This window comes from Leptinotarsa decemlineata, unplaced genomic scaffold (genome assembly GCF_025532065.1).
Source record: "Leptinotarsa decemlineata unplaced genomic scaffold, Ldec_3_MD MMD2_tig00000026_RagTag_RagTag, whole genome shotgun sequence".
NCBI lineage: Eukaryota > Metazoa > Arthropoda > Insecta > Coleoptera > Chrysomelidae > Leptinotarsa > Leptinotarsa decemlineata.
In genome coordinates, this window is record NW_027412539.1 from 2,841,231 (window position 1) to 2,857,666 (window position 16,436).

Consider the following 16,436-nt stretch of genomic DNA (forward strand, 5'->3'; position numbering starts at 1 on the left):
AGTATAGTGAAATGCATATATTTTACTGATGGAAGGTATCTTGTGTAATACCTATCTGAAAATGAAACCAGTTGAATAAAGTCATATTTGGAACGTTCACGATGGATATTTTCGAAAAAAGAGGTTTCAGGAAACAGAAAGTGTGAAGCATAAGAAATGAATGAAGAGAAAAAAATGAGAATTAGCGATAATATCATGAATTTTTTAGAGTATTTACTTTGTAGAGAGATTGTGATATACTCAGACTTCATTTTCTCATATTCCTGTTTTCTGGAGATATTTAGAACGATGAGTCTATTACAAGCTGAGCATTATTTGAAGGTCAGATATTGAGATTGAATATACTATAATTTCAAAATAGTAGGCACTAATTTCTCAGGAAAGTCTGATGTCTTTGCTTTAATCTGTCTCTTGCAGTGACATACAGAAATTATACTGATGTAAAAAAATGATGATGAAATATACAGAAGCACAATTGACAACGATGTTTTTGTTTCAATGCAATGGAATTTCTGAGAATTTAGTGCCTACTAATATGGAACTGTACTGTAACTGAATGCATAACTGAAACTGATATGAATATCTGATGTGGATTTATGCTTCATAAAAATGATTCAGTTCGAGTTTTAATCTATTTATGTAGAACCGAATGGAAAATTCAACAACTTTTTAGTTCTTCCTTCAAGACTTAAATTTAGTACTAATGAAACTCAAGTAGTCAAATCCTACATTTTCTGAAAACTTATAGTGTGTACTATTTTTGTATGACCCTGTTTACGAGATTTTCAGTTGAAAAAATTTTCTTATTGCAATTCATCGAGTAGAACAAACACATTTCGTGTTGAATGAACCTTTTTTGTGATGAAAATGTCACTATAACTAGCAATCCACTTGTATAAATCCTTGTATTTTTCAGAACAACTTTTTAGAGGGATGTCAATCTAATGAACACTTATAGGTAAGGTTAGGTTATTCCACTTGAGTCCAACTACTGTTGTAGTGAAACGCATATTGGAATTAGAGTCTATATTGAATTTCATTAGTAAGAATTTCCATTTTCTAATATTATATGAAATGATTTGAAATCCCTGAAAGAACCAATACAAAAGAAAAATTGAGAATAATAGCTCCCAATAACAATTATATCGAGCAAAAAAACCCTGAAATGAAATTACATTGAAATAAAATACAAGTTAAAAATTGAACAATTGAGCAAAAAATAGAAAATTAAGAGATTCCAAGCCAAGTTACTTCACGACGTTTCGATTGTTAGTATCCACAATCGTTTTCTGTTGATGACTGGACTAATTCCTTCGAGAGATGAATAGGTTGTTTACCTTCTAAAGAGGTTCTTCATAACGGACAATACAAGAAATCGTTCGGGACCCTACTGCATCAATTGAAAGGAAGTTGCACTAGACACCATATGCACCAAGTGTATTTTTCGAAAAAGGAGACATCATCGCTAATACCGCACTACAGTAGAACCCCCTCACTTATATGGACTACCAAAAATCCATATGAAGGATGTTCCGCTTAGACCGATCATCAGCTCCAGAGATTTGGCTACTCAAAACTTTCACTCCTACAAAAAGTTTACTCCCAATAATACAACCATAACTCAAGGCATTTTTTAGAACTACTAGAGGCAATCGAAGTCACGGGGGAAAGCCTTTTACATCAACGTTCCAGTGGAAGAAGCACTCCAAATCATACAGAGAAAGATATCCGAAGACGGGGAACTGGAAGATATAACGAACTTACTTATAATGGTAACTATGGAAATACTGGGATGCTGTATACGAAACTGTTATTTCCAACTGAAGGGCGAATTCTTTACACAAGATGAGGGACTGCCAATGGGATCACCACTTTCACCAGTTATAGCCAACAGTGGTTTCAAACTCTGGCCATTGGAGAAGTCCACAAAAAACTCCGAGTCAGGTTGAGATACGTTGACGATACCTTCATAATATGGATCCATGGGAATACTGAACTTGACGCTTTCCTGCACATTAACAGCGTGATACCTTCCATCACTTTCACAATGGAGAAGGAAGTCCACCACGGTATCTGTACCACGAATTCAACTACCATCAATTTCTGTAATACGTAAAAAGGTCTCGTGATGGAATTAGACATCATTAAGAATGATCTTGCAATTACAGTAAATGCAAATCCAAGAATTGCAGAAAATCATATATCGGTGAAACTGAATGGCCATTGAAAGTCCGCATTGCCGAGCACAAGAAACTTGCACACTAAGAGAAAAACAGCAAATCAGGAATAGGAGAGTACGTTTGGACCCATCAACATAACATCAAGTGGTCCCAGGCTGAAATCGTATACAGGGAGAAAATTCAAAGAAGCCGCATACACGTTGTCCAATAATGTATTCAGCCAAGCTAGCGTAAATATACGCAACATGTACCTGTAAACTCATAATCAAGTGAAAAATGACCAACTCCTGCCAAACGGTCATCTCCCGCTGAACCGGTGAAGCATAAAGAAGAAAGAGGAAATGAGTGAAATACTGGAATGACCCATAAATTGTCATCTCTTGGAGGAACTAGTCTAGTCATCTCCCGAAGACGATTGTGGATACTAACAATCGTTCTATTTTTTTTACTTGATTTCATTTAACTGTAATTCAATATTAGGGTTGTTTGTTTTTGCTTAATATAATTGTTATTTTGAGCAATTATTTTTAATTTTTCATTTGTATTGTTTTTTTCAGGGATTTCAAATCATTTCAAATAATATTAGACAATGGAAGTCCGAACTGTTTTTAAAAAAAATCTGTTTTGAAATCTGTGTTTCCGTTAACCAGTTGTTGCACCCCTACGAACGACAACCATTGAAAGTCGAAACTTGTGCGAGCTAAGGATTAACGAGGTCTTACCTTTTAACGTGTGATTCCTAACACTAGTTACATTCATCATGAAACATTGTCAATCACCTTTAAACAAAGTATCTATTTTTTGAAGAATAATGAATTATTTTACCCAAAACTGACAATTTGTACAATTTTTGAGTACTAAGTATTTTGATAATTATTTTCAGAACTTAGCTTATATTATTTTTTTTTGTCGTTGCAGTTATTCCATAGTTGGCATTAAACCATACATGTTCCTGGCCAACTCTGTAGCCTGAATGACTACAGGTTACACATTGTTGATGCACCCTGTATGATCATTACAGTTGACTAGAGCATGATAAATCCGGACGCGCTAGCTTGGGAATATTACAGAAATGAGCCTTAATGGATGTTGAGTATGAATACAATTTGCATTTTTCATGATATGAAAAAGTATTTAATCGTTACATTGATTCACCTTGGTGGAGTAGGACTGATCCATGTGGAAGTCGTCGGTCTGACCTGTTCTTCAGGAGGTGTACGTTCTCTCAATTGAATGTCAGTTGGACTCCTGAAAAATATATTTTAATGATATATATCAAAAAAAATTCATTCCAGTTTACTCAGAGGAAGGGGTGACCCATACTCCATCGTCGTCCATTAGGAATTCGTTCCTGAAATAAAGTGAATCTGTTAATAGAATAGAAAAAAATCGGCTCAGAAGATTATATTCCGCTAGTAGTTAGTTTAAGCCGATTTCAGAACCTCCCCCCACCACTTTCAACCTTGAAATGACCTCTACGTCACACGAAGTTGCGAAGGTGACTTTGAGGATGTGTTATGAGTTTGACCTTGAACGACCTTGGCATGCGTCATACGGCAACGCAGACAAGGTGACTTTGAGGTGCTGTTTTGGGTTTAACCTTGAATGACCTTCATTCTTTTCCCATATTTTCGACAAGGTGACTTTGACTTCCAATGAATTCGAGCCAGTTTTGCACCTACACGATTTAACGCAACCAAGGTGACTTTGAACGATTGTTTTGAGTTTGCCCTTGAACGACCTTGATCAACGTTACACAAGGCAGGCAAGGTGACTTTGAGGCAGTGCCTTTGAACGACCCTGACACACATCACGCGACAAAAGCAAGGTGACTTTGAGGTAATGTTTCAAGTTTGACCTTGAACGACCTTAATTGATCCACGTTGTTATTTAGAATATTCGACTTTGAACGACCTTCAGCCGCATGGACGAAGAGACTTTTGGAGTGCGTTTTCAGTTTGACTTTGAGTGACCTTCTACAATATCATGTGTCTTTGCTGATGTAAATTTGAGGGCGCTCGTGTATTCTCCTTCCCTCCCCCACTTTTTGAATGAACATATAAAAGAGGTGCTACTCATTCACAGGAGTTAGTTTGATATCGCGCGTATTGAATATATCTACAAATATGTTTCACTGTGATAGGTGTGGTAAAAGTTTCAGCCGTAAAGATAACATGCGTCGTCATCAAATGCAGTCCTGCAGGCCGGATAATGATGCAGGTCCTCCAGCAAAACGGCCCAGAGTGGATTCTGCCCAACCAAGTGCAGTTCAGGAATTGTGCAACTATTGCAATAGAATGGTACCTGTGAATAGGATGAATTCACACCTCAAAACATTGGAGCATAGAACAAATTCCTGTACGGAATTTGAGGATGGTGTGAAAATCATCAACAGCGCATTTAAATATAGGATTGTTAGCTACAGGGTCGAAAGTAAGAATCCACATTCAGACTATCAATCTTTCTTTAATGAAGTGAGGCATAAAGTTGTGACTTTGATTGATCGAATGGTGCAAGTTCATAACACCTTGAAAGTGAACATGGAGTTGTTTGGGAGGTACGTACTTCAGACGCAGGAAATATTAGAGGTGAAGTCTTTCAACAGCCAAAACCAAATTGTTGATCAATCAAACAACCTTGAAGAGGTTTATAGGACATTCGTCGACACGTTGTCTGCAAAAGCTGTGGAATTTCAAGAACGCGACTCAGGTATATTATCTACATAAATATGAAAGATTTCAGTCATTAAACGAATAATGTGTTTACAGGTTGGACTCTGGAGAAAGTTGTTTTTATCGAAGTAAACATCAACAAATATAGTCCTCTCAGTGGATCCTCCTACATCAAGCTTCCAGAATTCATCGCTTTGAAGAGGGCAGCAGTTAATGTGAGAAATGAAGACCATTTTTGCTTCGCTTGGGCGGTGACATCAGCTCTGCGACCAGCGCAAACTAGAACTTCTGAAGTAGGCTCATATCCAGACTTCAGAGATGTACTTAATGTTGAAGGTATAGATTTTCCCATGAAATTACGTGATATTCCACAATTTGAGAATATGAATGATTGTTCAGTCAATGTTTATGGGTTAGAAACAACTTTTGAAAACAACAAACCGAAATATGAAATTGTGGGTCCTCTTTATTACGCACGGCGGAAACTCGGTCGCCATGTAAATTTATTGAACATCACCGATGAATCTAGTAATAGCCACTATTGCTGGATAAAGGATCTATCAAGGTTAGTTTCATCACAAATTTCATCCCACGGGCATAGAATGTATTTTTGTGATGGTTGTTTGATGTATTTTTCAGACGAACGCAAATTATTACGACATCAGTTGAATGATTGCAATTTTATTTGTACCACCATTCCCACAACGCAAATCAAAATTGATAAATGTGGTAGGGCCATACCGGAAAATATATTAAAATTTGAAAATTTTGAAAGGCAGTTGAAAGTCCCCTTCGTGGTATACGCTGATTTTGAATCAATTCTGAAGCCTATACATACAAATGAACCGGATCCAATACGTTCCTTCACAAATAAATCATTTATTCACGAGCCATACTCATTCTCATACCGAATTCGTTGTTCTTTCGATGATTCAGCCTCCAAATTTGTTCTTTATCGTGGGGAGGACGCTGCCAAAGTATTTGTAGCCAGGCTGGAGTCTGACCTGAGGGCCATCTACTATACATATTTGAATCGTATCGTGCCAATGAAGCCATTAACAGCATCAGAGGAGAATGAATTTTTAACTGCTGATAGTTGCGGTATTTGTGAGAAACCCTTCGAATTGGGTGACGTCAAAGTGAGAGATCATTGTCACTTGACGGGAAAGAAAAGATATGGAGCTGCACATTATCGATGTAATTTGAATTACAAGTTACCGAATTTCGTTCCAATAATTTTCCATAACTTGAGCGGCTATGACTGCCACTTGTTCATAAAAGAGTTATGCACTAATAAGAACAAGGTGGAGGTTATCGGTCAAACAAAGGAAAATTACATTTCTTTCACTAAGCATCTATTGATGGGTACCACAATAGATAAATTTGGTAAATTGAAAAAACAATTCCTAAAGCTGAGATTTATCGATAGCTTTAGATTCATGGCGTCATCACTGCAGCAGTTAGGGGAGAGCTTGTCAGATGAGCAATGTTATGAAACACGAAAGTGTTTTCCGGAAAATGAAAAATTTCTTTTGATGAGACAGAAAGGAGTTTTTCCCTACAGTTTTGTTAAAAATTTGACCACGTTAGATTGTACTGAGCTACCATCAAAATCCGATTTTTATGATCAATTGAACGAGAAACACATATCTGAGGATGATTATGAGAGGGCAAAACGTGTATGGCCCTTGTTCGAGTGTGAAACGTTAGGAGACTATTCAGATTTGTATTTGAAATCAGATGTATTGATTTTATGTGATATTTTCGAAAATTTCCGTGATATATGTCTGGATAAATATAAATTAGATCCAGCCCACTATTTTACTTCTCCTGGCCATTCTTGGGATGCCATGCTCAAATACACCGGTGTAGAGCTGGAATTGCTTACGGATATTGACATGATAACTTTTTTCCAAAAGGGTATTCGTGGGGGTATTAGTCAGTGTTCTGAAAGAAAGCATGTTGCTAATAATCGTTTTCTACCCGATTATGATGAAAATGAAGCATCATCATTCATCACTTATTTGGACGCTACGAACCTCTATGGTCACAGTATGTCCCAACCATTACCGACAGATGGGTTTACATGGCTATCCGAACAAGAAATTCTTCAACTAGATATCATGGGTGTTCCAGACGATGGTCCTAAGGGTTATGTTCTGGAAGTATATGTCCATTACCCTGAAGAACTTCACGATGCACATTCGGATCTGCCATTCCTTGTAGAGAGCGTAATTCCACCCGGTTCAAATTCAAAAATACCCAAATTAATACCTAATCTGAATGATAAGAGAAAATACATTGTTCATTATAGGGCTTTGAGGCAGGCAATTGAAAATGGACTGATAGTGATGAGGACTCACAGAGTTCTCTCATTCAATCAATCACCATGGTTGAAGAAATATGTAGACCTTAATACCCTAATGAGAAATCAAGCTACAAATGTTTATCATAAAAATATTTTCAAGACAAGAACAAATGCTGTCTTTGGAAAAACAATGGAAAACGTTGATAATAGAAATGACATTCGGCTTGTGACTCATTGGGAGTCTATAAAGCGTGCAACTGGTGCAAATGCTCTCATCGCTCGGCCAAATTTTAAAACGCTTTCAATTTTCTCAGAGGACTTTGTCGCCATTCATATGGGTAAAGTGAAAATAAATTACAATAAACCGCTATATCTTGGATTCAGTATTCTTGATTTATCTAAAACAGTTATGTATGAGTTTTTTTATAAATTCATAAAAAAACATTATGGGTCAAATGCTTCTCTCCTCTACACCGATACCGACTCTCTCATTCTTAAAATTTTCACGGAGAACTTTTATGATTTCATGAGGGACAATGTAGAGAAATTCGATACATCCAACTACAAAGTTGAAAATCAGTTTGCTATGCCTATAACTGAACCAATATTGGGAAATATGAAAGACGAATTTCCTAATGATCCAATTATCAGTTTTTATGGTACCGGCGCAAAAGCATATCATGTCAAGTCCGTTAGTGATGAATTGAAGAAGGCAAAAGGGATAAAAAAGTCGGTCATACAAAATCAAATGTCACTTGACGATTATAGGAAAATAGTCGAATCAGGTGGTACCATATTGCGTAAGATGAGCACTTTTCGAAGTGAGTTACACGATGTGTATACTCTAATGTGTAATAAAGTTGCGCTATCATACAAGGATGATAAGCGATTCATCATCCCCAATACCACAAAAACATTACCGTGGGGGCATAAGGATATTGAGTTCTACCAAACCAGCCCTGAGGTAAATTTCAAATTCCTTATCGACGCCCTCAAAACTGTGCCTAATCATGAGGCGGATTCTGATGAAAAATTGGATCAACTCATAAGATTATTGGAGGAACAATCAGATGATTAGTTAGTTCAATGTGGTAAATCTATACCTACGAAGCTCTGAAATTATAATATATATTATTCCCATTGTAAATATCAATTATGATATAGATTATGAAATAAAATATATCAGTGATACATCTTGTTTCATTACAATTCCAACACAAAGTATTGAAGAGGTATAAACTATTTTTCATAATATTGGAATATATAATATCAAGCTTTCCACATAATCTGCGAGAATATAATATAACAGTGTTGCCAGACTCATCATTTAGTCCCCGTATTAGATAAAGTGGAGGTGGTAAGTGGAGGGGGGTTGAGGAGGAGTGGCTTAGGTAACAAAAGCGGGACTGCTCAGGAGCACTCATCATTCGAACTGCTTCTTCTAGCCTTCGAATATCTACCGAATTTAGTTGGGTCTCTAGCTGTGTTCATCTTCTTCGAATAAAAACTGTGAGTATATAAGTAATGTTGATTATTATGCTTTATTCTAATATTTTGTGAATTTCTAGTGTGCAGTATGTCTTCAATCATTGACGCTGATAAATCCGTGGAGGGTAAGGTCAACATCCTGCAGGACGTGGTGGTGCAGCAATCGGAGCTACCACAGGATATAGTGGACTTCTTGACTGAATTCCAACTTGGACCTCCACTTAGCCCCCTTCCAGAAGAAGTTGTGTTGGTAACGGCGGATCCAAGACCCGGAAGCAGCTGGATGGAGGATGTTCCTTCGACCACCCCTTCTTCTGAAACGAAGAGCACCGCCAAAGTTGCGAAGAAGGGGTCGAAGATTGTCGGTAAGAGAGCGGCTCCGAGCGGTAGTGATGAGGACTTTGCTGCTCCCGAACCCGTTAAGAAGAGGAGGCCCTCCGCTAAGCCAAAACAGGTGGCGTCGTCGGTGAAGCCAAAGCAGACGGAGCTGCAGAAGTACATGAAGATGTGGGACGAGTCCAACCCCTATCGACGGCCGCCTATGACCTCGACCCTCTGGCGGGCCCCTTCCACGTCAGATACTACCATCTCGACGTCTAAGGCGACCAAGACGAGAAAGCAGTCACCGACGGCTCCGCAGATGTTAACTGCTGCGGGCGACATTGAGCCAGCCATCACGGCATCTTCGGAGGCCACGACCGAGCCATCTCATCAGCCACCAGCCGGCCCCATAGCACCTCCGCCACCGACGCCAAGTGTTCAGCAGGTAACTTCTGCCCAACCCTCTGGCCGCCACCTGGAGTTACCGTCATCGCAGAGAACCTCTAGCTTAGTCGAGGACGTGCTTGAGCTTGACAGAATATGCCAAGAGAGGAAGGTGAAGCTGGTGACGATCCAGGGCAGCGATGCAAAATTGGCGGAAATTGCATCACGTAAACGACGATATGAAGTTCGACAGGCGCAGCTAGTCGAACAGAAACGGCGTTTGTTGGCTGAAATTGCTGAGGTGGAAATCAGCATCAATGGGGTCGATGAGGAGTACCGTGTTGAGGCAGATTCAACAAATCGGTACCGCATGGAGGTCGACGAAATGGCCGAGCGTGTTAAGGCTCTCAGGGAGCGGATCAGGAAGAAAGTTGACGTTGTTGGGACATAACCTCCATCTATTTCCTTTCCCTAGATCCTTTTTTTTTTCATGGAGTACACGTGAGTTGGTTGGTGTACACAGGGCACTGCGTGGTTGGGGCAGTGTCCACTTCCCTCTCTTCTTTTCATCCCGGAAAAAATATCTTATGAACGCTTCATTCCACATCATCCCCACTCCTCCCCCACTCCTTCCCACTCCCTCTCGAAAGTATAAAAGTAGAGAGTCTCCGATGGAACATTCAGTTGCTAAGCTATCTTCAACATGGCAGTTACTTATCAACAAGCGGATTCCACCACCGAGCCACACGCATTTTTGGAGCCCAGAAGGTCACCTGACAACTGGACCGTCGAAGAAGGTGAGGTACATTCCACCACAGGGCATCATCACTACGAGCAGCCCGGAGCATGGCACGATACCAGACTGCAGGTGATGCAAGTTACCAGCACCGATGATGCGGACGTCTCCGAAAACGAGTTCCTGGATCCCAACGTGGATACTGATTCTGACGCTGACCTGTATGATGGCCTGTGGGATGACGACGAGGTGGACTATGACGCGCCATCAGTGATGTGGGACCTATTTCCTAGGGAGACGGATGATTCTGATTCGGACGATGAAGATATTCCTCCTGACCCACCAATCCCCATCGAGGATAGTCCACCACCATCCCCTATCCTTATAGAATAATCCTAATTTCTATTCCTCATTCCTATTCCTTTCCTAGGAGTACACATACTGTTGGTTGGTGTACACAGGGCACTGCGTGGTTGGGGCAGTGTCCACTTCCCTCTCTTCTTTTCATCCCGGAAAAAATATCTTATGAACGCTTCATTCCACATCATCCCCACTCCTCCCCCACTCCTTCCCACTCCCTCTCGAAAGTATAAAAGTAGAGAGTCTCCGATGGAACATTCAGTTGCTAAGCTATCTTCAACATGGCAGTTACTTATCAACAAGCGGATTCCACCACCGAGCCACACGCATTTTTGGAGCCCAGAAGGTCACCTGACAACTGGACCGTCGAAGAAGGTGAGGTACATTCCACCACAGGGCATCATCACTACGAGCAGCCCGGAGCATGGCACGATACCAGACTGCAGGTGATGCAAGTTACCAGCACCGATGATGCGGACGTCTCCGAAAACGAGTTCCTGGATCCCAACGTGGATACTGATTCTGACGCTGACCTGTATGATGGCCTGTGGGATGACGACGAGGTGGACTATGACGCGCCATCAGTGATGTGGGACCTATTTCCTAGGGAGACGGATGATTCTGATTCGGACGATGAAGATATTCCTCCTGACCCACCAATCCCCATCGAGGATAGTCCACCACCATCCCCTATCCTTATAGAATAATCCTAATTTCTATTCCTCATTCCTATTCCTTTCCTAGGAGTACACATACTGTTGGTTGGTGTACACAGGGCACTGCGTGGTTGGGGCAGTGTCTACTCTTCCCTAAATCTCATCATTCACAAATAATTGTACAATCACACAGACGATGGTCATCCTATCTTCATCGCTCATTCTCTTGAAGTATACATACTGAAGCCTATTCAAAATTGTTGTAAATATTTTGCTTTATTTGAAAATATATACTCTGGTTGCTATATACGGGTTGTGGCAGCATTTATACTTCCAGTCCAATCATGTTCTAGTCATATTCAATATGTAGAATAAATTATATTTATAGTTTAAAATTGATTTCGAAATGTTATATCTGTATTTGAAAATGTAATGAAAATAATAATAATTTGTTTGTTTGTTTTTTCTAATTTAAAAAATAAATTCTGACAAAAAAAATTCTGCTCCTGTTTTTTTCCAACTATTATGCTGACATAACTACAAATTAGTCTGTTTGAAATGAAATACCCATCAGGTATTCACCTTTCAATTATAGTAGAACGCACATTTATGTGGTTAGCTGATCAAAGCAAAATTTTCCTCCTGAGTTGCCTGCAAAGAGAACCAATTGATGATGGTTCATAAAGAAGATAGACTTGCAATTATAGTGTATTTCACTTTATATATATGTGACGGATGATATCTGAGAGTGATAATACTAATGCGTGATGATAGAATCTGAGTAGTAATCTCAAGTTAGGAGTAATCTTTATATCTCCAACTTCTAAGGCACCTACAATTGAGCGGTTGGGCTTCAAGCTATGATATCTGGGAATAAACTACATATCCTCAACTTCTAAGGTATTGTTAACTGAGCGGTTGACCCGCAGGGTCAAAAAATTTTTCGACCCGCGAATTAAATTAATTCGCGGCCGCGAATTAAAATAATCCGCGGAATAAATCGCGGATTCGCGGCCGCGGCCGCGAATCCGCGGATAATCCGCGGATAAAACCGCGAATCCGCGGCCATGGCCGCGGATCCGCGGTTTTATCTGCGAATTATCCGCGGATCCGCGACCGTGACCGCGAATCCGCGATTTAATCCGCAGAATAATTTCAACGGCGGTCACGAATTAATTCAATTCGCGTGTCGAAAAATTTTTGAAGCGGAGCGGAGCGAAGCGGAGCGAAGCGGACCACATCTGTTTCCTATCTTCATCCCGCGAATTATGATTCATTCAACGGATTGAGTCGTGATTCATTCCGCCGCAGTCGCGGATCCGCGGTTGAAACCGCGTCATAACTTTAAAACAGAGTGTATTTAATTTCTCACCTACATCGTAAACTTTCATCTATTCCGCGGATTATCATGGATCCGCTTACTATTCGCGGGCCCGCGACAGTGGCGATTAATCCGTGGATCAATTTATTTATTCTGTCACAGCCGTTGATTCGCGGTTGCTGCTTCATTATTTCAGTGGCAGCCGTGTAATTTGCTACGCGGATCATGATATTTGGGGCAGGGTGTAGTTGATATTCATTCTCAATTGTAAAAAATCCAATTTCATACAACTTTCGTCATAACTTTTTTCCGTGTAAAATCGAAAATATACTAGTTATTCAATGAAAATATATATTTTCAGCTGTAAACCAGTTTCATATTCTACTACTAAGTGGAAATTTTCCAACTTTCAGACCTGAGAAGAAGAATCTCATGTCGCGAGACGATATTCCCCGGTGTACTACTACTACTACTGTTTGTATGAATAATGTAGCCCTGAAAAGGGCTGTTTTTTTTTGACCAGAAGGCCCACGGTTAGTGTGTCACAGGTTTGACACTATTGCATATTATGCATGCTGATACTCTTGTGAAATTTGTGAGCGGCCTTTCACATGCCTCACACCAATACTGACCCAGCTGCATCATAGAGACCGTATCATGGGTGTTTACATGTTGATACCAGCCACCGTTATTGTTACGTATCGAGTAAAATCGAAAACAGCACCAACATAACTTCTGGATACCGCCATCGATCGTTCTGATATTTACGTGGGCATCTGTCACACAATACAGATCCAGTCGATCTTCTAATGTGTCGGTGACGTTGAGCCATCGGACGCCGATCATTAAGGCACCATCATCTTCAGATGAATCAGCCACAATACCTTCATCACTCAGGTCATCCTCGATGACATCCCCTTCAACAATCTCCTCGTGCTCCAAATCATTAGCATCTTCGTCGACTACAATATTTGCCTCGCCTCCAATAATTTCAACTTCCTCTTCTACAATTCCCTCTATGTTGGGAGCCATTTCATCCCCATTCAATGACTCTTCATCCGTCCAATTATTCTCATCATCAAGTGATATCCTAGCTAATACAGCGGCAATTTTTTCGGAATTCATCTCGATATGCTCTCATATACTGAGTGAGGTTCAGGATCGGGACTCGACTTTTATATGATTCGGTTGTGGTCGTAGTAGCGCCCCCCACACTACTCCCACTTCTCGCTCTATACGATTAAGAGAGGGGCATATGGCAGCCCAGTCGAATTCACGAGAGGTGCAGATCAGGAGACGAGGAATCCATGGTAATCGTACATCGACATACACCCAGATAGGCCCTGGGCAGACCTGTTGATTTAAACTCCATTTTGTTCATGTAAATCATTTTAGTGTATGTTGATTTATAAAATAAATAAATCCATTGCTACAATATTACTTGTATAATTTTTGGTATTTCGAAACTATTTATACAGCGAAGAATAAAAGATTCCACAGTTTTAGAAAATGTATAATGAAATTCAAATTTATTACATTCCACTTTATTTTTCATCAAGTACAATAATAATGCTATTACACTAATGAATTTTCATTGATCCACGAGTTGTGATTTTCGGAGAATCCGAGCCATTTTACATATAAACGACGTCCTTTTCGTTTCAAAACTCGCTCCACCAAATATGTATTGGGATCATGGGTTTTATTCAATTCCATACCATAGAAGGAACCTTTAATTGGCTGTCCGTTCACATCTTCGAGCGCATAAGTTATAGGATACGTTCTATTTACTTTTACAACTTTGAAAAGCTCAGTTGTAAAGTTTGCCGTATAACCTTTTTCGAATACGCCTTTAAACTTACTGATTCGCACCATATCTCCAATTTTAAATTCTTTTTTTTCGCGTTTTCCACGCTGCTTCTTTGATCTTGCATAAACTGTCAATTTTGTGGATGGTTTTACGTCTGCAGGCTTCATGCCAATGGTACGATGAACTTTGTTGTTATATTGACTGGTAATTATAGGAAGAATATTCAACCAACTGTAATTGCCTTGAAGTGAAAATTGTCTATGAAGCCAACTTTTCAACGTCCTGATGACTCTTTCCGCAATTGCAGCTTTTTTTGTACTAAATGTTGAGTAATGATTGATACGGTGCTCTCTCATTAGCGATGAAAATTTTGAATTATAAAACTCGGTACCGTGATCAGATTGTAAGTTCCTTGGGACATACTTCGCATCTTTCAACACACTCGCCATAGCTGCAGTAACTGAATCAGCTGTTTTATTTCTCAGCGGTCTTGACCATACATACTTTGAGTAACAGTTGATTACTATGAGGATGTACCTATAACCATTATTTTCTTTAGCATATGGTTGCATTTCCATCAGATCCATCTGCCACAAGTCATAAAATCCCTTTATTATTGTCATTCGACGGGGAAAATTTCGACGCGCCGACTTATGTATTTCCTTCACAACCTGCCATTTTGCATCACTCATACTACTGCTGTATGGCTTCTTCGAAATGATGAAGTTGAGGATTCAGTTCGCTACTGTTCACGTGCAGGTTTAACGACTGACTGTTCAACTTCAATAACTCGCTCAGTAAAAGTATCAACCAACTCGGTTACAACACCAATTCGCTTTTCCACATTACTCAACCGATCAGCTAATGCTGAAGTGATGAGTGCATTTTTGTCAATGATGATTCGCAGTTCGGTATTTTTTGAATCAATGTTTTTTCTGACGTATCGTAGCGCTGGTGAAATGAATTCTTGGAAATAGTTCAGGGTTGATTCCTTGGCTTCTTTAATGTGATTGTCAACATATCTTTTAGTGACAGAGTCTTCATCGTCTACAGGTTCACCAATATTCTGTAGCCGCTTATTCTGAATGTCATAATCACCATGTGGTGTGAGAATGAATCCAACACCCGATCTTCCAACAAGTGGTTTACCAACACCACCCCTTCTACGCCCAAATTTATCAATTGTGGTATGCATAGTTAGATCGTCTGTGAGTAACTGAGTCAGCTTCATACATTGTGTTCATTATATTACGGTCAATAGACTAATCCTTCTTCACGTAACTCCTCAATTATGGCCAATATTTCATTATCGTGCCCGGTATGACCAGCCATTCGTGAACTCCAAAGCAATCGAAGGCGATCAACCAGTTCTTCGAGTTTATTCCAATAAACATAATCTATATGCTTATTTCTGATATATTTCTTTTGAGTGGGTATTTTTATTATGCCGGCACCTTCTCTACTGGGGTTCTGCAGTGGGTCTCCATTGGATAATAGTGGTAGGATTATTTCTCGATATTTCTTCCAATTATTTGATAATAGACCCTGTTTTCTTTCATTGTATTTATATGCTGCCTTCGTTAATTTGAGTATATCACCATAAGTGATCATATCGGAAGAGGGGATATTTCCCGACGGTACTTTCATGAATAATAATTTATATAGTTTTGGGGTACCCTGATAAGTGGCAATAGTTTTACCATTTTTCTTGAACACAATTTTCTCATTGATGAACTCCACATCAGCTACACCCATTTGTAAATTTCCCGTTTCAGTGTTCATGTGTACTCCAAAGACGGTATCGTATGAGGGATTTCCTGATAGTAACTTTTGTATGTGCTTTTGTACCTCATCACCATTATCAAGCACATTAGATGATTCTAAATCTGAAGTTGTCGATAAAGAAGCTTGAAGATCCTTCGAAAAAGCCTCTTCAAATTTCGGTTTTAGCTCACTTTTAACTATATTTTTGGCGGTGAATGGTGTAGCACTCTTTGTTGTCTGTATCACCTGATTTATTTGAGATGCTCCTTCAGTATTGGCAGATATTGCTTTCAAAGGAGTTATTATTGGCTCATATATTCTTTCGAGTGCTGATTGATCACCTAAGCGACTATTCTTGATATAATTAAATTTCTTCCGAACGGCATCTGTTGCTTCTATCAACTTTCTTTTCAAACACATTTCATCATCATTTTTT

At 39.5% G+C, this 16,436-nt stretch overlaps 3 protein-coding genes across 6 annotated transcripts in view; 2 read left to right on the forward strand and 1 right to left on the reverse strand.

The window, feature by feature from the left end:
• Nucleotides 1-16,436, reverse strand: part of prom (prominin) — a 455,259-nt gene that overhangs the window by 53,752 nt on the left and 385,071 nt on the right. For all 4 annotated transcript variants that reach the window (XM_074171615.1, XM_074171614.1, XM_074171616.1 and 1 more), the window contains 2 exons: nt 3,481-3,531; nt 3,336-3,428 (listed from right to left, as the gene is read on the reverse strand). In XM_074171615.1, coding sequence (XP_074027716.1) covers nt 3,336-3,428; nt 3,481-3,531 — 144 coding nt within the window. The remainder of the gene's footprint in view (nt 1-3,335; nt 3,429-3,480; nt 3,532-16,436) is intronic.
• On the forward strand, nt 3,701-8,238 carry LOC141480935 (uncharacterized). The gene is made up of 3 exons (XM_074171684.1): nt 3,701-4,889; nt 4,949-7,083; nt 8,038-8,238. The coding sequence occupies exons 1-3, from the start codon at nt 4,307-4,309 to the stop codon at nt 8,236-8,238; spliced, it is 2,919 nt and encodes a 972-aa protein (XP_074027785.1). The 5' UTR covers nt 3,701-4,306.
• On the forward strand, nt 8,452-10,087 carry LOC141480886 (uncharacterized). Its single transcript, XM_074171618.1, has 2 exons — nt 8,452-8,669; nt 8,729-10,087. The coding sequence occupies exon 2, from the start codon at nt 8,737-8,739 to the stop codon at nt 9,802-9,804; it is 1,068 nt and encodes a 355-aa protein (XP_074027719.1). The 5' UTR covers nt 8,452-8,669; nt 8,729-8,736; the 3' UTR covers nt 9,805-10,087.